Here is a 22492-nt window from a genome sequence, read left to right as displayed (position 1 = left end):
ACAAATTAATTAAATGCTACTTTTTAAACATAGTATTAACATGATGATAAAATATTATACATTTACTTCTTTCAATCAAGAATAAAAAATTGTTTTTTTCATCATTTTCAATTTTATTTCAATTATATTTGTGTTATTTAAAAAAATTAAATTAAATTTTAATCTTTTCTGCTCTTTTTTAACCAATACAAAATTTTATTTTGATTTATTAATTTAAAAAATAACGAATAAATAAAATATTTACTTTGAGATTAATAACTGCTTTAGTTTTGGAAACCAAAATAATAGTTGAATATGATATGAATTAAATCACACAAAATATGTGAATTAAATATATTTTTGTCAATTGGTTGGGTTAAATTTTAAATAATTTTTCAATGATTATACATCATCTCTTCTAATAAGAATGAAATTTTGTTTTCATCATGTTCATTTTTATTCTTGTTATATATGTCTTTTTCAATCTTATTTATATATTTTAATGATTTTTGTATGATTATATTAAGTTTCATTATATTCATTCTCACTTTTTATAATTTTAACTAAGGAGGCAAAACCGGTACAATTTAATACATACAAATATAGAAAAATTAATAACAAATTGAAAAACTAAAAACTAAGAATTTCTATTAATCTATTGAAATTCCAAATCGAATATACAAAATATAATTTTTCGATTATTTTCGCATAATATATTACATGAGGTTATGTGAAAATATGTTTTGCATATGTAACAAAAGTTTAGATGAATATAAATCATAGTTATTAGTTATTTAAAATTTTACGCGAAAAGCTTTAAAATCAAGTAACTTAATCTTGTATAAGTAGGATATATTTTTATCATAGATAACAAATTAAATTTATATCTTAAACAGTGATATTGAAGATTTTAATATCATGTTGTTTTTTGTTAATAGAAATTTCTTTAGTTTTTAATTTATTTTATTAACAATAATATTAGAATTATGAAACTTTTTTTTAATTTACAATTTTGCTATATACGAATAAAATTGAATTTTTAAATATTGATGTGGATGCTTTGAAAATAATATAGCTTTAACTGTTATTAATAATAGAAAAATTTGTTAACAATATTATTTTAATTTTTTTCTATAAATATATTATACAATATAATTTTAAAATTTGGAATTTTTTTAATTTTAAATATTGATGTAGACCAAGAAAATTGAACTTTTAAATCCTATGTTGACACTTTTAGAGACATATAACTTTAACTTTTATTAGTAATAGATTCAGAAATCAAAGCTGGAAGATCCCACACGAAGCCCGTTGCGGAAGTGATTTTGGTCTCTCTTCCTTGTTTTAAAACATACCAAATGTATTCGGATATTGCTTAGTCAGCTAATTGTTAATTTGTGGTTTAGGTTGAGTTGTTAAAACCACGTTAGATGCCATGTTATTCCAAAAATCTTTTTCGGATATCTCAGTCTCCTTCACCTTAATGACGGAACCTCTTACTCTATTTTCAGTGCTTCATTTTTTAAAAGTGTCGAGTATCAATCACTTGACATGTTTCTCAGATTTCTTGGAATTTATCATTCTTCTCAAATTCGATGGTCAAACTTTAGAGATTTTATAGTCTCTTTTTCAATATTAAAGCAGCTTTTAGTGGCTTTGTTTATATCTCCTTTCATCATATTCTTTGTAATTTAGTTAATATTTAAACAGATAGTTTAGTCAAATTTGTTCTTTTACGTTGTAATAACTCATTCTTTAGTAAAACCTAACTTTATATATTTTTTTTAATTGAAATGGTTGCACACAAATAAAAAAAAACTTAAAATTTATTATAGTATATGACAAAATTTTGATTGCTAATGTAAGAGCCCCTAAATATGTGTGCATACATCTAATTTAAATTCAAGATTTTCCTATTTTCCTACTTTAATATTGAAAATAATATAGCTTTAACTGTTATTAAGAATTTTAATTTACAAATTTTCTTATATTTTTTGTATTTAAAATGTAATTTTATAGTTATTGATGTAAACTAATAAAATTGACCTTTTAAATTTTATGTGGATGTCATTAGATGCATATAGCTTCAACTTTTATTTTTTAATATATAATTTTTGTTAACAATAGAATTTGAAATAAAAAAATAATTTTAAATATTGATGTGGATCAATAAAATTAAACTTTTAAATCTTATGTGAGTATTCTTAGAGGCATATAGCTTTAACTTTTCTTAGTAATAGGATTTAGAAGCCTCCTTGTTTTGAGGCTTACCGAATGTATTCGGATGCTGCTTGATCAGCTAATTGTTATCTTTGTGGTTAAAGATATGTTGTTAAAACCCCATGAGATGCCATGTTATTTCAAAAATCTTCCTTGGATACCTCAATCTCTTTCGTCTTAATAATGAAACTTCTTTCTCTATTTTATGTGCTTCGTTTTTCAAAAGTGTCAAGTATCAATCACTTGACATGTTTCTCAGATTACCTGGAATTTATTATTCTTCTCAAATTTGGTGGCCAAGCTTTGAATATTTTACGGTCTTTTTTTCAATATTAAAGCGTCTTGTAGTGGTTTTGTTTATATTTCCTATCATTATATTTTTTATAATTTAGCTAACAGTTAAACATATAGTTTAATCAAGTTGGTTCTTTTATGCAGTAATGACTCATTTTTATTGAAACTTAACTCTATTTTTTTTTTTTTTTGATATGGTTGCACACACAGAAATTTTTTTTTTTAAATTGTTATATATGACAAAAAATTGGATGCTAATGTAAGAGTCTCTAAATGTGTATACATTTAATTTAAATATAAAATTTTCCTATTTTAATATTATTTATTTAAGTTTTTATTATTAATATAAATTATATATAATTTTTTACCTTTAATAATTTTTAGAAAACAATAATAGAATTTGTAAACTTTTTAATTTTCAATGTTTATGTGGACCAATAAAAAAATTCTACAGAATTTCTTTATTTAGCAATAATATTAGAATTTGTAAACTTTCTTAATTTCTTTATTCAACAATAATATTAGAATTTGTAAAATTTCCTTAATTTTGAATTTTGAATGTTGATGTGGACCAATGGAATTTCTCTTTTAAATCCTATGTGGACGCCTTGAGAAGCCTATAGCTTCAACTTTTATATAAGATTATATTGTAGATTAAAAAATCGGGACTGAACCATTTCTTTTTCAAACATGGGCTCTAATTTATCTTTTGGTTTTGATTACAAATATTTTTTTAACACAGATTTATTAAAATATTAATTGAATAAAACAGACTATTCAAATAATGTTATTCTCAGAGTAATTTACCACTCTCACCCAAAACTAACACAAAAATATACTCCCTCCGTTTTATATTAGTTGTCGTTTTAGAGAATTTATTTGTTATAAATTAGTTGTCGTTTTCAGTTTTCAATGAAAAATTTATTAGTTTTTTATTTTTTATAATCATTTTATCATATAATTTATTTTATTATTGGTTGAATTATATTTAAAGAGATAATTATTAATATTTTTATATTGAAAAATTAATATAATTAATGTTTTTTTAATCTGTGTGCATAACTTTAAAACGACAACTAAAAAAATCCGTAGAGAGTATGAGTTTTGAACTACAACTTAAATCATTTCCTAAATAATTGTATTTATTTGGTTCCATAGTTTTCATTTCTTCTACTAATATTTTACTTTTGGGTTTGCAACATAAATTGGGGGTAAATTGTCACCAAGAAAAAAAAATCGAACCGGTTTAAGATTATGATTATCAAACCGGGTTTACTTTACTCTCTTCCCCAAAGCACAAATCTAAACGGAGATCTCTATTTCGTACCCTAAGAAAGGGAACGATTAATCTGAAAAAGAAGAAATGAGATTGATGATACGGAGATGGATTCCTCTGAATCGGAAAGCTCGTATTCTTGAGACAGGTACTCTGAGATTATTGTATATATGCGAACGAAGCTACTCTGGTTTTAGCGATGGGAAAGTTTCTTTCAGAGTGAGATTGAAGAGTGAGACTGTCGATATTAAGGCGAATGATGCTGTTGAGCTCTTCGGATCCATGATTCGATCTCGTCCTTTACCTTCTCTCGCTGAATTCAACAAATTGTTTAGTGCCGTAGCTAGAACCAAACAGTATGACCTCGTGCTAGCTTTCTGCAAGCAAATGGAATCGAAAGGGATTGCGCATGACTTCTACACTCTCAACATCATGATCAATTGCTTTTGTCGAAAGAGTAAACTTGATTCTGCGTTTTCGGTTCTTGGGAAAGCTCTGAAACTTGGGCATGAGCCTAACACGGTCACGTTTTCGACTTTGGTTAACGGGTTCTGTCTCCAAGGTAGAGTTTCCGAAGCTGTGTCGCTTGTTGATCGAATGGTGGCGATGAAACATAGTCCGAATCTCATAACTCTCAACACACTGATCAATGGACTTTGTCTCAAAGGTAAAGTGTTTGAAGCAATGGATTTAATCGATAGAATGTTTGAGAATGGATGTGAACCTAATGAAGTTACCTATGGACCGATTTTGAACAGAATGTGTAAGTCAGAGAACACTGGCTTGGCCTTGGATTTGCTAGAAAAGATGGAGAAAAGAAATGTCAAGGCCGGTTTGTTCCAGTATAATGTTGTCATCGATGGTCTTTGCAAAGATGGGAACTTTGACGATGCACTCAAACTTTTCAATGAGATGGAGAGTAAAGGGATCAAAGCAGATGTTATCACTTATAACTCTCTCGTTGGAGGGCTTTGTAACGACGGTAGATGGAATGATGGTGCGCAGATGTTGAAAGATATGACCAGAAAGAACATCACCCCAAACATCATCACGTTCACTGCTTTGATTGATGTTTTTGTGAAAGAGGGAAAGCTTATAGAGGCTAAAGAGCTTTACGATGAGATGATCACAAGAGGTATAGAGCCTGATACCATTACATATAGTTCCTTGATAGATGGGTTTTGCAAGGAGAATCGCTTAGATGAGGCGAATCAGTTGCTGGATCTGATGGTTAGCAAGGGATGCGATCCTGATATCGTTACTTACAGCATACTTATAAATAGCTACTGCAAGGCTAATCGGGTTGATGATGGTATGAAACTTTTCCGTGAGATTTCTCGGAGAGGACTGGTTGCAGATACAGTCACTTACAACACTCTTGTCCAAGGGTTTTGTCACTCGGGAAATGTTAAAGCTGCACAAGAACTCTTCCAGGAAATGGTATCTCGTGGCGTGCCACCCAGTGTTATAACCTACGGTATATTGTTGGAAGGATTGTGTAACTATGGGAAACTAGAAAAAGCATTGGAAGTATTTGAATTGATGCAAAAGAGCAAGATTACTCTTGGTATTTGTATCTATAACATCATCATTCACGGTATGTGCAATGCTGGTAAGGTCGATGATGCTTGGGGTTTATTCTGCAGTCTCCCTCTCAAAGAAGTGAAACCTGATGGCATAACATACAATGTGATGATTGGGGGACTATGTAAGAAAGGCTCGCTGTCTGAAGCGGAGTTGCTGTTTAGAAAAATGAAGGATGATGGGCTTCCTCCAGATCATTGTACATACAATATACTCATCAGGGCAAATCTCAGAGGTAGTAGCATAATCACTTCAGTTGAACTCATCGAAGAAATGAAGAAGCTTAGGTTCTCCGCAGATACTTCCACCATGAAGATGGTTATGGATATGTTATCAGATGGTAGATTGGACAAAAGCTTTTTGGATATGCTTTCTTGAATACCTGGTCTTATATCTACCAAGAGATAAACCCAAAAAATATTCTTGGTTAGTGCTTCTTGATCTGGTGGTTCTAATGAATGTTCTTGTGTTGCTACGAGTATTTTGTTTTCCAGGCATCAACTAGGCTATAAGACCTATACATCCATGAAAGAATGTAAATATTAAATTGAAAGAAAAAGGAGAAATTCAAACGGAAGATATCATTGATTTCAATAAAGCTCTTCTAGCTAAGAGCGTTATTTAAAAGAAGCGTGAAAATATATAAGGGTTCCCAATATATAAACCATTATGGCAAGTATCCATGATTTGCTCCATGAAAACTTTGCTTCAGTATCAATTTTCTTGGTCACCCAAATCTCCACCTCTGATGAACTAAATCTCTTATAAATCAACACTGAGAGATCTTCTTCCCTAACAATTGATAGACCCCAATAGTCTCTAATGATTAGGAGATTGAGGAAGACTAAAACGTCTAAATCTCTCTCTTGTAAAATCAAAACTGAGTACCAAGTAGTAACTGAGTACCAAGCACTACAAGAAAAGTTGTATATTGCAAGAATTTTGCCACAATCATTTCGTGGTAAATGTATTTTACCACAGATTTATAACAAAATTACCACAAAAACTTTTTTTTACAAATTTTGTTAAATTTTATGGCAAATTTGTGTTAAATTTGCCACAGTAACACATGTCGTGGCATTTTGTTACAAAAATTACCACATATTATCACACAATAATTTTGTGTCAATATTTGCCACGTATTATTAGAAAAAATGTTCTATCAAATTTGCCATAACACGAATACCGTTGAAATTTAATACAATTGCCACAAAATTATTTCTTTACAAATTTGTATCAAAATTTCGACTGAAATGTCCAATCAAATTATGTACTTGCAAAGATATTTAATCAGTTTGCCACGAATTACCAAAATTTGCCTCTAATTTGCCACAAAATTATTTGTGGCAATGGTCTGTGCTCTGCAAAAAAGTGTTACGTCGTTTCATTTCAGATAGCAGAGAATATATTCTTTAATACTACAAAACTATTTGTGGCAATTTGTGGCAAAAAAGATTATAAATAGACATGTTTGTCACATTTGGTTTTCATTTTCATTATGGACATGTTTCTCTCATGAGTTTTATTATTTTAGAGAAACACAAATGTCTGAGTTTTATTTTTTGAGAGAATGGATGTATTCTCGTTTAGACATAGATCAACGAAAGGTGTCAGATAAATTTGTTGAAGGAATACAAACATTTTTGTCTTTCGTTCGTAATCAACCATCTTATAAAGACCGGGGAAATTTATTGTGTCCGTGTTTGAAGTGTAAAACCAAAAATGTCGTGATGCAGATACCGTTGAAAAACACCTGTATTTGAAGGGATTTACGCCGAATTACTACTTTTGGACACATCATGGAAAAATTTGCTACAACGATGGTGGAGCATCTACAAGTCATGGCGGGGTGAACAAGAAACTTGGATTCATAGTCCAAATGTTCAAATGCCCGTCGATCAAAATGATAATGCAGAAGAAGATGTACACATGCCCGATGATTCCGAAATTCACCATGAGACACAACAAGAAATAAGGTATCCAACGTAAATTATCAAGTCTTAAAAATAATGATATGCTTTTATAAATATAGAAATATTTTGTACATATTAATATTTAAACTTACTAAATGTGTTTCAAGTTAAACTAAACCTAATTGAAAAGGGCTTAAGAACATACTGTATAAATTGGTAATTAAAAATTTATTGTCATAATTTTGATTGTTAGAAATTAATTTTTAGATAAACATTAAAAATAAGGAATATTAACTACCTTATTTTTTGTAGTGCAAATTGCCATGATAACATTTTTCAAACATCTGAAGTGGCAAATCAACCTCTTTACGAAGGATGTCCTAAAGGGATTTCTCCATTGTACATTGCATCAAAAATAATGAATTGGAAGACCAATTTCAATCTATCTGAAGAATGCTTAGACGAAATATCTCAGACATTTAAAAATGTCATTCCGTCGCCAAATAAAGCTCCAGAATCATACTACCAGACGAAAAAGTTGACTCGATCACTTGGTTTGCCTTGTCATAAGATTGATGTGTGCGAAGATAACTGTATGCTTTTTTGGAAGGGAGAGGATCGAGAGTTGTTGCAATGTCGATTTTGCAAGAAAGACCGGTTTAAACCGCATAATGGAACCGGTAAAAGAATACCCAAACAGAGAATGTTTTACCTGCCGATTGCAGATCGTTTGAAGCGATTGTACCAATCTGAGACGACATCATCACAGATGAGATGGCACGCTGAGCATGTGACTCCTGAAGGAGAGATGCATCACCCATCAGATGGAAAAGCATGGAAGCATTTTCAGGAGGTATATCCTGAATTTGCTTCTGAAAGCCGTAATATTTATTTAGGTTTATCTACAGATGGATTTAATCCAATTGGTATGAACGGTCAGGCACATTCTGTTTGGCCAGTCATATTAACACCATACAATTTTCCTCCTGGGATGTGCATGAAAAGGGAATATTTCTTTCTAGCTATATTAGTTCCAGGGCCAAAACATCCGAAGAAGAGCCTAGATGTTTTTTTGCAGCCGTTGATTGAAGAATTACAGTTTTTGTGGAGTGACGGTGTGGATGCTTATGATATTTCAAAGAAGAAAAATTTCAAGATGCGTGTTGCGCTGATGTGGACAATAAGTGATTTTCCGGCATACGGTATGCTATCAGGCTGGACGACGCATGGAAGATTGGCTTGTCCGTATTGTCTTGATGAGACAAAATCATTTTGGTTGCCAAATGGAAGAAAACATAGTTGGTTTGATTGTCATAGAGTATTCTTACCGATAGAGCATCCTTATAGGCGAAATCTAAGAGCTTTCCGAAAGGGTAAATGCAAGATGATCCTCCGACATGGTTAACAGGAGAGGAAATTTTTCATGAGAGGATAAAAAACATAGAAGGATTGTGCAGAACTGTGGAATGTGGAGGAAATGGTCACAACAACCCTTCTCGAACTATTGATGGGTATGGTGTTGATCATAATTGGGTTAAGCAGGGTATTTTTTGGGATTTACCACATTGGGGAGAGTTACTTCTTCGACACAATCTTGATTTTATGCATATCGAGAAAATTTTTTTTGACAATCTCATCAAAACATTGTTGAATGTTCCGGGGAAGACAAAAGATAATATCAAATCTAGAATGGACCTTCCTTCAATTTGCAGAAGACCAGATTTAGAGCTAACTCCAGATGGAAAAGCACCAGTCCCAATATTCAGATTGTCAAAAGATGGCAAACAAAATTTTTAACGTGGCTGAAGAACAAAATAAAATTTCCAGATGGTTATGCTTCAAAGTTTTCACGTTGTGTTGATGTTGACTCTTGGACACTATCAGGCCTTAAAAGTCATGATTGTCATGTGATCATGCAACGACTTCTCCCAATCGCGTTTACAGAATTGCTGCCACAAAATGTTCACAAAGCAATTTCAGGTATTATAGATTTTTGTGTGCTAAATATGGTTTTTGGGGACCATGGTGGAATTACTCGATTGTTCCCCAAGAGAAGAAAGACATGTGGTGGGCTAGTTTTGTGGTATGTTATCTAGTTGCTTTGTAGTTCCACTATGTTGAAGTCGCTTGTAATATGGTGTGTTGAAGTTTTTGTTGCTTGTTTGATTCTGTGTCTTGAGTTTAACTATTGAATTTTGCAGCAACTGTATTATTGGGACAAAGAACAAGATGATGCAGTATTTGCGGCCTGGGAAACCCATTGCAAGGGCTCTATATCAAGTCGTGTGAGCCAGAAGAAGTTAGCAGGGTTGAAGCCTGATTTCATAAGCCAAGATGATTGGGATCTCATGCTCAAGATGTGGGAGACTCCAAAACTCTCCAATAGGTGCAAAACCAACTCAAAGAACCGCAAGTCTAATCCACATAACCACACTGCCGGTGCTAAAAATGTTGGAACCCAATATTAATAAGCATTTGGACTTGTAATATTGAGTTTGTGTGTGAATAAGAAATGAAGTTTAATAAGCAAATGGGCCTTATAAATTCATTTGAGATTTGGGTTTAAGCCTATGGAAATGAAATGTTTCTATTGGCTATAACTAAAAGTGGAAGTTTAGTGGAAGTGTATTTGTCCCATATTGCTCACCAAGGAGAAAAATCTCTAGTATATATATGGCCTTCTCACAATAAGGGTCAACAGCATTGTGGAAGTAAAAGGGCGTTATGCAAAAACACCTACGCGCGCCGCCGCCGCCGCCGTCGCCGGTGTCGGTGCCGGGCTCGGGCTCGGGCTCGTGCTCGTTACATTTTTTAGTTGGCTCTTAGGGCTCTATATAGCTGGGTGTGGGTCGTGGGCTTCTTAGTTCCTGCGAAATATTTTTTGCATATTGAAAGGATAAATCTTAGGAAATAAAAGATTGCGTCCAGATAATAACGGAAGATTTCCGAATCCTTTTACTTGCGGAAAAAAGGAGAATATTTCGTGAATATTCCTTTTTCGCCAAAGCTTATTCCTTGCGGATCAAGCTGAACCTTCCAGTATAAATAGACACCCTCTTCTCTCACTCTAAATCATCGAATTCTCGAATACACCAAACACACAACAAATAATTCTTTCCAGCAAATCCCTCTCGTCTTAATATCGTAAGTGTCTCGAGAGCTATAGCGTAGTATAATTTCAGTTCTCAGATTCTATTACGGGTGTTGCGCATTAGTCTCATCACGGTTGTATCCTGGGATTCAAAAATCGCAAACAAACCGTCACACATTACGGGCGATTTATTGAGTTAAGGAAAGAGATCATATCTCGACTCCGTGTTTTTGTCTGTTTTCAATCGGTTTTCTAACTCTCGTTTTAATCTCTTATAACATATCGTTTATAAAATTGCTATTTTCTATTCGCGATTTCAATCGGATTTTCGCGGTCCTACAAAAAAAAACAGCTAGAATCGAACATGAGATGGTAAATGTTGTTTAAGTTTTATTCACTTTACATTTTGTTTGAAAACTAAAACTTCTGAGTCTTCCATTTCCTTTATTAGACGATCGCAGCTGGTGGTGTTCGACCATCAATTCCTGAGCTTGTCCGGAAGACCCATACTCGAAAAGATGGGACCTTTGTTGATAAACGTGCAGAGTCGTTAATCAAAGAGGCTGAGACTTTGGCTGCACAGAGGGCTGCTGCTGATTCTGGTGAAATAGAAACCGCCGTTGAACCGTCGCCAGAGCTGCTCACCGCTGCATACTTGGAGGTAAGTAATGAACATATAATTTTGGTGTTTAAAGTGAGTAGTGATCTTTTATTGAAAAGAAATGAGGTTTTTTGTTGCTAGTGATATCAATGATTTTATAAAGTACATCGGGTCTTCAAACTTGAGAATGTCTCTATCTTTTTTTTTATGGCTGCTCATGCTTTTTCACTTCTAAATGATGATGATTATTCTTTGGAAAGCTTTGTTGACATATTTGCTTTTGTTCTAAGTCAAAACTTTCTATTTTTATTTCCAGAAAGCTACCACTAAGAATGGCCACATCTATGGCCTTGGATCATCACAATTCATTAACGTTGATCCTAAAGTGTCTCCTGCCACTGCTTTTGCTCGGAACATTGCCTTAGAAGAGAGGATTACTAGTATTGAGGCAAGTGTCAAAGAGAATTTCAGCAACATGAAGAAGTCTATAGAGGACAACAAGGACAGCCATGATGTTTCAAGAAGAGCCTTAAACGTGTTGTTGCAGATTAATGGTATTGATCCTGTTACACTTATGCCACTAACTCCTACTTCACGTTCAAATGGATCTTCATCTACCGGAGCTCTTCACACTTCACACAGTCCTGTCAACTTTGGAGATCTACCAAACCATAACCTTCCTGGCATATTTGAAGAATGTTGTTTAATTTTAGTCTTTTGGAATATTAGTTAATTAAGAATGTTCTGCACTAACTTTGCTTTGTTGTTGTTGATGGGTAATGGAATTTTAAATTTGATTGCTGGACTTGTATAGTCTATTTCTTTTATGTTCAGTTCCAGAACATTTACAGAAAATCATTTTTGTTATTTTACAGAAATTCGTTCTGTAACAGACAAGTCACTGGAAACAGAGAAATAAAAAGAGACACCTTCTTGCACACCTATTGCTGAAAAATAGAGATTGTGATCGTCAATACATAGCTAGTTTGAAGACATGGTTGTCTCTGTTGATTTTCAGAATGATTCTTCTCTAAATGCCCAATGCTGCTTAATCATTTGCAACGTCCTTGAATGCTAACCACTTGTTAAAAAAGCAAAAATCCAAGTTATGTATCGTGAACAAAGCTAACATCGCCGGTGTCGCTGCTCACTGATTTGTAACGTCACTACAAGAAAACATGGGTGTTTCCTACAGAAAATATCGTCAGTTAATCGTAGGAAATTGCTGTTTACTACGGAATTCTGACCAAAATTAGTCGTAGGTTATCGGCCGTCGGAATAAGAAAAGGAAGGAATTTCGTCGGAAATTTCCTACGAGAAACGTGGTAGGAAAAATTCGTCGGATCTTTTGGTAGAAAAACCGTAAACAAACACCAACCAATTTACCACCGTAAACCTTCGCATTATTTCCTTCCTAATCATGACGAAAATGTATCTACAATTTTCCTACGATTTTCGCCTTTCATTTTCCGAGCACAAACTTTCCGACGAAAAACTTACGAATTTTTTCCTTCTATTTTCCAACCAATTTATCCTACGATTTTAAAGATTTCCGACGACATGATATTTCCTACCAATTTAATAAATTTTCAAAATGCATTTTAATTTGAAAATTATATAAGAAATACAAGATGTATTATATAAAATAGAAGATACCATAATTAGATTAAGTATCTAAGTTGTTTTACAAAACACCAACGTCTGATACAATCCTACAGATATCTTACGATAATCCTACAAAAACGTCTGATACAATCCTACAGATATCTTACGATAATCTTACAAAAACGTTTTCGTCAGAAACGCGTAGGAGAATTCCAACGAAAAACTGACAAATCTAAAAGTCATAACCTAACCTACGACATAGCTACCATAATCCGACCTGCTTTCCTACGAAGTTGAGTTTGATAGGTTATCGGAAGGAAGTTTCCTACCAGTTTTTTGACGATTTTTATTCGTAGGTAATTTCCTACAAATTTCCTTTAACCTCTCTTTTTCGTCGTATTTGCGTAGGAATATGGTGAAAAAAATGTTCTACCAAATTTTTCATAGGAAATTTTGTAGGATACAAACATGTTTTTTTGTAGTGCGTCAAGTAAAAAGTTTGGCGGTTTTATAAATAAGCTCAAACCAAAACTATACAACACAAATTAAGAAGTAAAAGAGTCATAAAGTAAGACGTGACTCATGTCCCAAAAGTATCATCCAAACAAAAAACGAAAACAGAAACAAAAAATTAAGACGAGCTGCAAGCAACCACATGCTTATTTTGATTGGATTTGAACCAAACTTGGAACATAATTGAAAATACATGGCCAACAACATGGTTCTTTTATATAAGAGATCAATTTCTGTGTAGTATTCATCGTTCTCGCCAATAGTGTATACCACCTCTTCGCTGTCGCAAGTATTTAAATCACCACACAACACAAGGCCACTTTCTTCTCTTCGTCCATTAAAAGACTCGTTAAAACAGTTAAACCATAGTTTCAGTAAAATGAATTCCTATTTGAAGAGTGCATAACCGCATGGATAGGTTAAGCACTTCTCGATCTATTTACATTACAAGAAAACATGTCGAAAACCTACGGAAAATATCATGAGAAAAACGTAGGAAACGACCATTTCTTATCAAATTCCTACGAAAATTTGTCATAAGAAATCGGCCGTCGGAAATTGTAAAATGTAAGAAAATGGTAGGAAATTTCCTACGAAAATGTTGATAAGATAGTTTTCCTACGGAAATTTTAGTAGAACTTTCCTATCAAATTACTACAATTTTCTATCGATTAGTGTTCATTCTAATTTCCTACGAAACATCACTTATCTATTTCCTATGATTTTTTTACTAATTTTTTACTACTAATTTCTTACCAATTTCCTACCAATATAATTTTATAAAAATCAAAAATTAAATTAATATCAGAAATTGAATTTAAATTAAAATATAAATTAATTATAAATTTGATTAATGAAATATATAAAAAAAAACAAAATAAATTCTCTAATTACTATGAGTTTAAAATTTGACTAAGTAATTATTAATTAGAGAGAGAAGGTGAAGACTCTTATTTATAAAGCAACTTCTTCACCTAAATTAACTTAGATTGTCGATGTGGGACAAATAAAAAAAACATAAGTTTCCTACGAAATTCCTACGATTTTTTCTACAAACGATATTTCTTAGGAACTCCGTAGAAAATTTTAATTTTGCTCTTTTCATAGTGCAGTTTCTTCATCTAAATGCTTAACTTTTCGATGTGGGACAAACAAAAAAACATATTTTCCTACAAAATTCCTATAATTTTTCTACAAACAATATTTCGTAGGAAATCCGTAGGACAATTTTCTACGAAATTTCCACCAATGTAACAGTCAATTGGATGTTATTGGTTGGATATATTCTACCACTTTTTGAGATTTTCTTTTCGTAGGAAATTTCTTATTTATTTCCTACCACTTTTATTTTTCGTCATAAAAAATTGGTGAAAAATATTCCTACCAAATACATTCGTAGGAATTTTCGTAGGAATTTCTTGTAGTGTTATAAGACTCTGAAAGGGTCCGGTTGGAGGAAAGAAAGCTCTCGTATCCACAGCAAATGATTTGCTCCATGACAAGTCTGCTTCAGTATCAATTTTGTTGGTCACCCAAATCTCCACCTCTGATGAACCAATGCTCTTAATTAGCAGCGAAAAAGTTCTTCTTCTCGAACAACTAATAGAGCCATATAGTCTCTACAATTAGGAGATACGGGAAGACTAAAACGTCTAAATCTCTCTCTTGTGAAATAGAGTAAGTAGTTGTATTTAAACTTAAACTTTCTTTTGAATGGACTTACCAACAAATCATCATCTTCTTTAGCAATGAGCTATATTATATCTCTTGAATTGTGCATCTTTGAGATCTTTCAAAGCAATTCTCAGGTTCACATCATCATCCGATCTAATTTTTTTTTTTTTTGGGATTTAAAACCAACTCAAAAGTATATAACATAAAGAAGAAAGTATTCATCAAATATCAAATCATTAAATATTCGAACGATATTGTCTACAAAACAAAAATGAAGAAAATAAAAAAGAGCTGGAAGAAACCACTTGCATATTCTTACTGACTAATTTTCACTCTTTTATTTTGCCTAGACCTTAGTGGATTGGAACTAAACTTGGAACGTAATTGAAAATAAATGGCCAATTATAAAATGATTTTGAATAATAACGGAATACGTTATATTGTGGAACAGGGGCTTCTGTGTAATACTTACCATCCTTTCCAATAACTTATACTCTGTAGCCACCACTTACCTTACAACACAAAGTCAATTTCTTCTCCTCGTCCATTAAAGGACTCGTGTCAACACAAACATCACCGCAGGGAGCATGGCGTAAGTCCACTGCAAAGGATTTGCTCCATGAAAACTTTGCTTCAGTATCAATTTACCCCTCAATCAATCTTCTTACTTATGCTTTTTGTGTTTTTCCTTTCATGTCTTCTTTGCTTTTCCTACGTGGATTCTTTTTATTAATTTTACTTTTTGTTTTTTTTTTAGTTTCTAATTTTTTTTTGGGGGACAAAAATCGAATTGGTTAGAATTTGAAAGCCTACGACCATGCTTATGTAGATAGACATATACCAAGCAGCAGCTATGCAGAATAAAGTCCAAGAGACAGTTAGTTATGAATGTTCTGCTGTAACTTTCATGTGTTGTTATGGAATTTTAAATTTGATTGCTGGACTTGTATAGTCTGTTTCTTTTATGTTCCATTCCAGAACATTTACAGAAAATCATTTTTGAAAATTTTACAGAAATTTGTTGCGTAACATACAAGTCACTGGAAACAAAGAAATAATAAAGAAACACCTTCTTGCTCACGCTTCCTTCCAAACCCTATTGCTGAAAAATAGAGATTGTGGTCGTCAATACATCTAGTTTGAAGACATGGTTGTCTCTGTTGATTTTCAGAATGATTCTTCTCTAAATGCCCAATGCTGCTTAACCATTTGCAACGTCCGTGAATGCTAACCAAACTCCGGTATTTCCACTTGCTGGCTCAATCAAAACACCAAGAACAAAACAAAAATCCAAGTTCATAAAGTCTGGTTTTGAAGAAGTGAAGTACAAGTTTTTGAAAAACAGAAGCTCGAAAGCAGAAACAAACAGAGCTGTGGACTTTAACGGAAACATTACTCGAACAAGATCTGGTTTAAAGCAGAGAGTCGTTGAAGCTAACTTCAGTGACATCTTTAGCCATTCGAGGAGTCTCTGAGACTGAGGCCATATTTCAAAACTCACTGCATAATTTGACAAAAGAGAAATTCCAAATAGTTTTTTCTCAATTTCCCCTGATTTTCACTTTCTTGGATCATTAATAAAACAGCATCCAAAAAAAAAAACGGAGGAGGAAAAGAAACGTATGTATAGTTCAATTTTGTTTTCTTGACTATCAAATCATTATCCTAGACTGGATCCTGAGTTCTTCTCACGCTTTGAAAATCTCCGATGCTGCTTGAAAGCTTGCTCTCTGTTTTTTTTTTAAAAAATCTTTTGTTAAATCTGAGCATACCAAGAACCTTCATCTTATAGTTTCCTTTGAGATAGTATTCTGAGAAGATTCCTCCAGACTGATCCTAACCATAACCCCCACTAGTAGTTGACTACAAATGCATTCAGTTAGAATTCCAAGCATCTGCTTCCTTTATAGGATTTTCAAGATGAGTCTTGTTGTAACATGTTAATTGCACAAAACTTTTAACCTTGTTGAAGTGAATAAGCCCTTGAATCAGTTCGTGCATTCTCTGCGTTTGTTTCTTTTAGATTCTCCTTTAGCTCGCACTTAATTTCAGAAACCTAGAACTTCCCTTTTAATTAACTTACCAACAACCCTATCAATCTTTTTTAACAAAGAGCTTTATTATATCTCTTTACATGTGCATCTTTGAGCTAACAAAAACTAATTCACTTTATAATCAAAGCAATTCTCAGGTTCATATCATCATCAGATCAAACTTTTTTTTTGGAGTTAAAAGAAAATTAAAACTATCTATAACCCAAAGAAGAAAAGATTCATAAATAACAAATCATTAAATAATTCAAACGACCTCGTCTACAAAACAAAAACGAAGAAAAAGAAAAATATCTGCAAGAACTCACTTGCTTATTCTTAGTTATCGCTCTTTTCCTTTGCCTCTTAACTTATTGGATTGGAACCAAACTTGGAACATAATCAAAAATCAATGGGCAACACAAATATGAAAGTAGTTTGTTTTTATATTCTTGAACAGGGGTTTCTGTGTAAAACTCACCATCCTTTCCAAAAACGTATACTTTGTTGCCACCACGAAAACTACAACACAAAGCCACTTTCTTCTCCTCGTCGATTAAAAGACTCGTGTCAACAGAAATATAACTGCTGGGATTTGCTCCATGAAAACTCTGCTTCAGTATCAATTTTTTTGGTCACCCAAATCTCCACCTCTGGATAATAATGGTGCTTACTCAACACTGAAAGCTCTTCTTCCCTAACAACTGATAGCTTCAGACAACCACGATGAAGACTCAGAGGTGATGGAATATTCAGACTTCTAAAACTCTCACTTGTAAAATCAAAACTGAGTAAGAACATGTGGTTTATGTCATCACCAGCAAGCCAGTAAGTATTCCCCTTCAAAGACACACCAGGGCATGTTATTTTGAAGCTAACGTTGGGAGCATTAAGAACTCTCCATGAGTCAGAGGTAAAGTAATAGATATCAAACCCAAAATCTCGGTCGTTTGTTTCGTAACATACCCAATGCCTCAAGATTTTGTAACTACGGCAAGTTGTTTTGTTTGTGTATCCTAGAGCAAACGTAGAGTGTATCATGTCACCAATTTCGAGTTTGATCCACCTGGTTTCCCCTAAACACGGATTAAAAACCATGGGTTTATTGTCCAAGGTGGTGCACAACAACAAACCGTCACAGTGAAAAACTTCAAGTAAATCAACTTGTTCTGAATTAGAATGAGAATCTTTTAGGTCAAGTGCGCCTTTGAACTTTATAGACGGAGGAACGTTATCGAGATCGATGTTCAGTGAACAAATCTTATTTTCCTTAAGCATGAGAACACAAGACTGCTTTGGAGCTTTACCAAAGTGTTTCTTTCTGAATCTTCCATCTTTGAATAGAGCGTTTTAACCTTTGCAAGTAGATCGTAATCGTTTCAGAAGTGGCTAGAACCCTAGAGAGTATTTCCTCTACCAAATCCGCTGGAAAATCATACGTCATCATTTGTTTCTCTCTTTGTGATCTGATCTCCCAAGGAACAAGAAAGCTACTCGATAGGGCTCTCTTAAGAAAAGATTAGGGTTTGTTTTCACGTAATTGCCCTCAAACTATTACTTATGTACTAAATCTAATCAAACTTACAACAAAAACTCAAAGATATTACGACAAACAAATAAAAACAAAATAAACTCAAAGAAATTATTTTTTTTTTTGGAAAGCTTATATAATATATATATTTTATATTACAGGTTTATGGATTTTTGGTATTTTAATTACTTTGACATCTTTGGATACTTTTGGATACTAACCAAAAAACTCCAAAGTTATAAACAATCAATGCAAAGTTATTAAAAATCAATGCCAATATAATGGAAAATCAACCGACAAAACATCATCAGATTTTCGATTGATAAATCATCTGGTAGTATTACAAAACAGTCAAACGTTGTCAAATTCCTCATTCACGCTTACTTTCCCCTGGTTTAAGAATTCTATATGAATAAACAAAAACCAGAGTAAACAAAAGGGTCCCAAAATAAAATTACAATTACAGAGTAAACGTACAAAATCACACACAATCTGAAAAACCTCATGAAAGTTAATGATTTGATATTACCGGAATCGATCAATCGGTTTTGTTCCTGGTATTTAAGGGATATCTTGTAGTATATAGGGATCGAGAAAGATGGTGAGAAAGATGGTGTTGGAAACACATTTATAGGATCTTAGGTTCCTGATAGTACATAACTTTCCTGCTTCTCCTAAAACCAGAAACATAGTTGCAGCAAGACAAGCAGAGATTGCACTAACAGTAGATAATATATACAGATTCTATTGCAATCACATACGATGGATCTGACTACTCATCAATGATTAAAGATTTGAAATCTCGTTTTAACTAATTTCTAGTTTTAAATTTCTGAGCTTCTTCCTAATATAATCGGAACCGACTTGCGTCAACACAAATGCAGCAGATACATAGCACAAGCAAAACCCTTCTCAATAAACAAAGACAATTCATTTCTAAAAATCTTCAAAGAATAACAAAGAAGGTAACACAAGAGATTGTAAAAACTGAGACTTTTATTTAAAACTGAGACTTTAGACTCATTTGTTTCGTCTTCTACAATCTACAATCCAGAAACCAAGCAAGCAGGCACCACGAACTCAACAACAATGGTGGAATCGAGATAATCACGAACCTTTTCTTTCTGCGAATTCACCAACTCAGTCTGAGAATCCACAGATTCCAATTCAGCTAGATCCTTAAAATACGCAATCGATGCAATCGAGAAACCTTTCGCTCTCGCCGGAGAGAAGTTTTCCCCAACAGTGATCTGACCAATCCCTGGAAACTTCTCGTCAAGCCCCTTGATCAAATCCAGAATCTCCGATTTCGCCTCGTCGGAGAGATTCTCTTTAACTTTGAGGAAAGTGATTTTGGCGACGGAGCCAGGAGGCGGAGCTAGGGTTCCGGGGACTTGATGTGCGATCCAATCAACAGCCATGACGTCATCGCAGATCGGTAACACAAATTCCTTGACGACGCGGACGTGATCGGGATGCGCGGCGTAGTCGGCGAGATCTTCCTTGGATCCGTAACGGCTGTGGAGGACGTGAGTGAAGGCGGAGACGGAGGATCTGACACGGTGGAGAGGAGCGGCGGAGATGTGAAGAACCCGCGGGAGGGAGACGAGATTGTTGAGGCCGTTCATCATTGAGCTGATTTTGGAGGAGTCTGTGTCTTCTTTGACTTTGAAAAGGACGATGTGTTCGACGATCTGATTCTGAGGAGGCGAAGAAGAAGACATTGCGACGGCGGAGAAGAGACGGCGTGGTGAGGAGGAGGAGAGAGGGATACGGCGGAGATGAATTGGGGGCTGTTTGGTTGATGAGATAGCGAGAGAAAACGGCGAGGAAAATAGCGGTCGAGCTCTAACGCAAATCATCTCTTATCGTTTTGATTTTTTTCGGCGTTTTGTGGAGTGAAACTCTCTTGAGGGAGAGCGACTGTGAGTTTAAAACAGTTTACTGAACTTGGTGATGTTTTAGACGTGTCAAATTTTTATTGGTAGAAAGTTGAAAAGTTGGTGGAGATTATTTTAAGAGATCAAGAAAATAAAAGTTCATGTCACGTTAAAAGCATTTGATGTCTAACAACAACACAGTTAGTGATTATTTTATCATAATTAATTGTAATGGATAAACCAAAAATCTTAAACTAATCCTATGTAAAACCTTAGCAATTTTTTTCTTAATTCGTACAACAAAATGAAAAAAATATGTTTGTTCCAAAAATAAACTACCGATTTTTTTTATGTTGTTGACTTAATAACACATTTCTTTTCATATCTTATTTTTCACTAATTTATATCATAAAGATCTATTTTAAATATAAGTTGAGTATATATATTCTGTCACATAAATTACTGAAGCTTGGGTTCAAAAAGATGCTATAACAGCCCAAGCCATAATAGAGACACCTAGAGTGGAGAAGGCAACAGAGTATTTCCAACCTGAAGGAATAGAGCAGACAGAGCAATGGACAACGATGGCACCATCAAAAGTGGGTCGAAACCCTTCTAAGGCAAAAGCAAATGAAGAGAACTCTTTCCAAGTAATTACATCTTTTTTTTTTGTAGCAACTCCAAGTAACTACATCTAAATACCATGTATTGAGTGAATTGGTTGAAAAATGTGAGATTGCAGAATTGGAAGAGACCACTGAAAACAGTGAAACAGAGAGAGTTGAACTAGAAACCACTCAATCCAGTGCTAGCTCTGAGACAGTGATTTTACCTCAATGAGAGAATCAACCAGAAGTTGTAGATGGAGGAATAGTGAGACAATCACTCTCTCGACACTCAAAGAACAAACAAAAATTCTTGTCAGAGACTTTGATCGCAGCAGCTAAGGATCTTCCAGGCACTGCAGTCAAAAAAGTTGCTCGCAAAAACACATAAATGTTGAGCTTCTTCTGAAATGTGCGCGGATTTAACAAATCAATAAAACATTATGCGATAAGAAGATAGTTGGTGGAGTCAGATATGGAGTTTGGTTGTTTGTTGGAGACTAGAGTCAAAGAAACTAAAGTCAAAAGAATAGTTACTTCAGTGTTCAAAGACTGGTCTTTTATGGCTAACTATGAGTACAATAATTTGGGTCGAATATGGGTGCTTTGGAGGCCATCGGTTCGCTTAACGCTGGTCTTCAAAAATAACCAAATGATAACCTGCTCGGTGAAAATGGAAGGAGCAGAGGAAGAATTTTTTTGCAGTTTTGGTTATGCATTAAACACTGCAGAGGAAAGGAAAGACCTGTGAGAAGGCATTTTGATTCACCAATGTTCTCAAACAAGCCTTGGATGATAATGGGAGATTTTAATGAAATTTTAGAGAGTGATGAACACTCAAATCACTGTGTCACACCAGTTATACCCCCCGGGAATGCAGGATTTTCAGGAGACTGTTAGTCATTGTTCGCTGTCAGACTTGGGGTACCATGGTCCATTATTTACATGGACAAACAAGCCTTGGATGATAATGAGGGATTTTAATGAAATTTTAGAGAGTGAGGAATACTCAAATCACTTTCTCACACCAGTTATACCACCGGGAATGCAGGATTTTCAAGAGACTGTTAGTCATTGTTCGCTGTCAGACTTGGGGTACCATGGTCCATTATTTACATGGACAAACAAGAGGGAAGAATGAGTAATATTTAAAAAGCTGGACAGAGTTCTCATGAATGATGTTTGGCTGCATAGATACTCTCAAGCTTATTGTGTGTTTGAGGCTAGAGGATGGTCTGACCATCTTAGATATTGAATTCTTCTTGATGTGGACGATGTTGCAAAGAAAATCAAATGCATTTTTAAGTTTGTGAATGCTATTGGAAAAATGCCAGAATTTTTGCCAATGGTTGGAGAATATTGGTCACGCACCGAGAATTTATTTTGCTCTACTTCAGATTTATTTCGGTTCTAAAAAAAGTTGAAGGCATTAAAGCCTATTATTCAAAAGTTAGACAATGAGAAGTTCAGAGATTTGCACAGTAAAGCAAAACTGCCTTATCAAAGTCTGTGTGAAAAGCAGTAAGAGAATTACTGCAGCCGTCTTCGGAGAAGATCAAAGATGAGACAGATGCATTCGAAAAGTGGCAAGCTGTTGCGAGTTTAGAGGAGGAGTTTACCAAGCAGAGGTCTAAGTTATACTGGTTGCAGGTGGGAGACCAGAAATCCAGAATAACAAGACTTTTTATACTGTAGT

The 22492-nt window shown here is 33.9% G+C and overlaps 2 protein-coding genes and 1 pseudogene across 6 annotated transcripts; 1 reads left to right on the top strand and 2 right to left on the bottom strand.

The window, feature by feature from the left end:
* The first annotated feature begins 3825 nt into the window (after positions 1-3825).
* Positions 3826-5783, top strand: LOC18013883 (pentatricopeptide repeat-containing protein At3g22470, mitochondrial). 2 transcript variants are annotated; one of them, XM_024153457.1, is made up of 2 exons: positions 4315-4436; positions 4528-5783. In XM_024153457.1, the coding sequence occupies exon 2, from the start codon at positions 4529-4531 to the stop codon at positions 5729-5731; it is 1203 nt and encodes a 400-aa protein (XP_024009225.1). In that variant the 5' UTR covers positions 4315-4436; position 4528; the 3' UTR covers positions 5732-5783. The 2 variants fall into 2 exon arrangements, with proteins under 2 accessions (XP_006418847.2, XP_024009225.1); XM_006418784.2 differs by having other exon boundaries at positions 3826-5783.
* Positions 5784-15951: 10168 nt separating this feature from the next.
* Positions 15952-18224, bottom strand: LOC18013891 (annotated as a pseudogene).
* Positions 18225-18650: 426 nt separating this feature from the next.
* On the bottom strand, positions 18651-20237 carry LOC18013890 (stress-response A/B barrel domain-containing protein UP3). Of its 4 annotated transcripts, none has more exons than XM_024153941.1 (2): positions 19427-20236; positions 18651-18715 (listed from the first exon to the last, which is right to left on the bottom strand). In XM_024153941.1, exons 1-2 carry the CDS (start codon positions 20171-20173, stop codon positions 18707-18709), a joined length of 756 nt encoding a protein of 251 aa, XP_024009709.1. In that variant the 5' UTR covers positions 20174-20236; the 3' UTR covers positions 18651-18706. The 4 variants fall into 4 exon arrangements, with proteins under 4 accessions (XP_024009709.1, XP_024009707.1, XP_024009708.1 ...); XM_024153939.1 differs by lacking the exon at positions 18651-18715 and adding an exon at positions 18840-18985 and having other exon boundaries at positions 19427-20237; XM_024153940.1 differs by lacking the exon at positions 18651-18715 and adding an exon at positions 18918-18976.
* Between the last annotated feature and the right edge of the window lie 2255 nt (positions 20238-22492).

This window comes from Eutrema salsugineum, unplaced genomic scaffold, assembly GCF_000478725.1.
Source record: "Eutrema salsugineum unplaced genomic scaffold, Eutsalg1_0 scaffold_4, whole genome shotgun sequence".
NCBI classification, from domain to species: Eukaryota; Viridiplantae; Streptophyta; class Magnoliopsida; order Brassicales; family Brassicaceae; genus Eutrema; species Eutrema salsugineum.
The sequence above is the reverse complement of the archived record's forward strand: the minus strand, read 5'-3'. Positions and strand labels throughout refer to the sequence as shown.

What these genes read in the sequence shown, in the direction of transcription:
- LOC18013890 (XM_006418782.2), bottom strand. Translation starts at nt 20,173, where the DNA reads ATGATTTGCGTTAGAGCTCGACCGCTATTTTCCTCGCCGTTTTCTCTC.
- LOC18013883 (XM_006418784.2), top strand. Translation starts at nt 3,857, where the DNA reads ATGAGATTGATGATACGGAGATGGATTCCTCTGAATCGGAAAGCTCGT.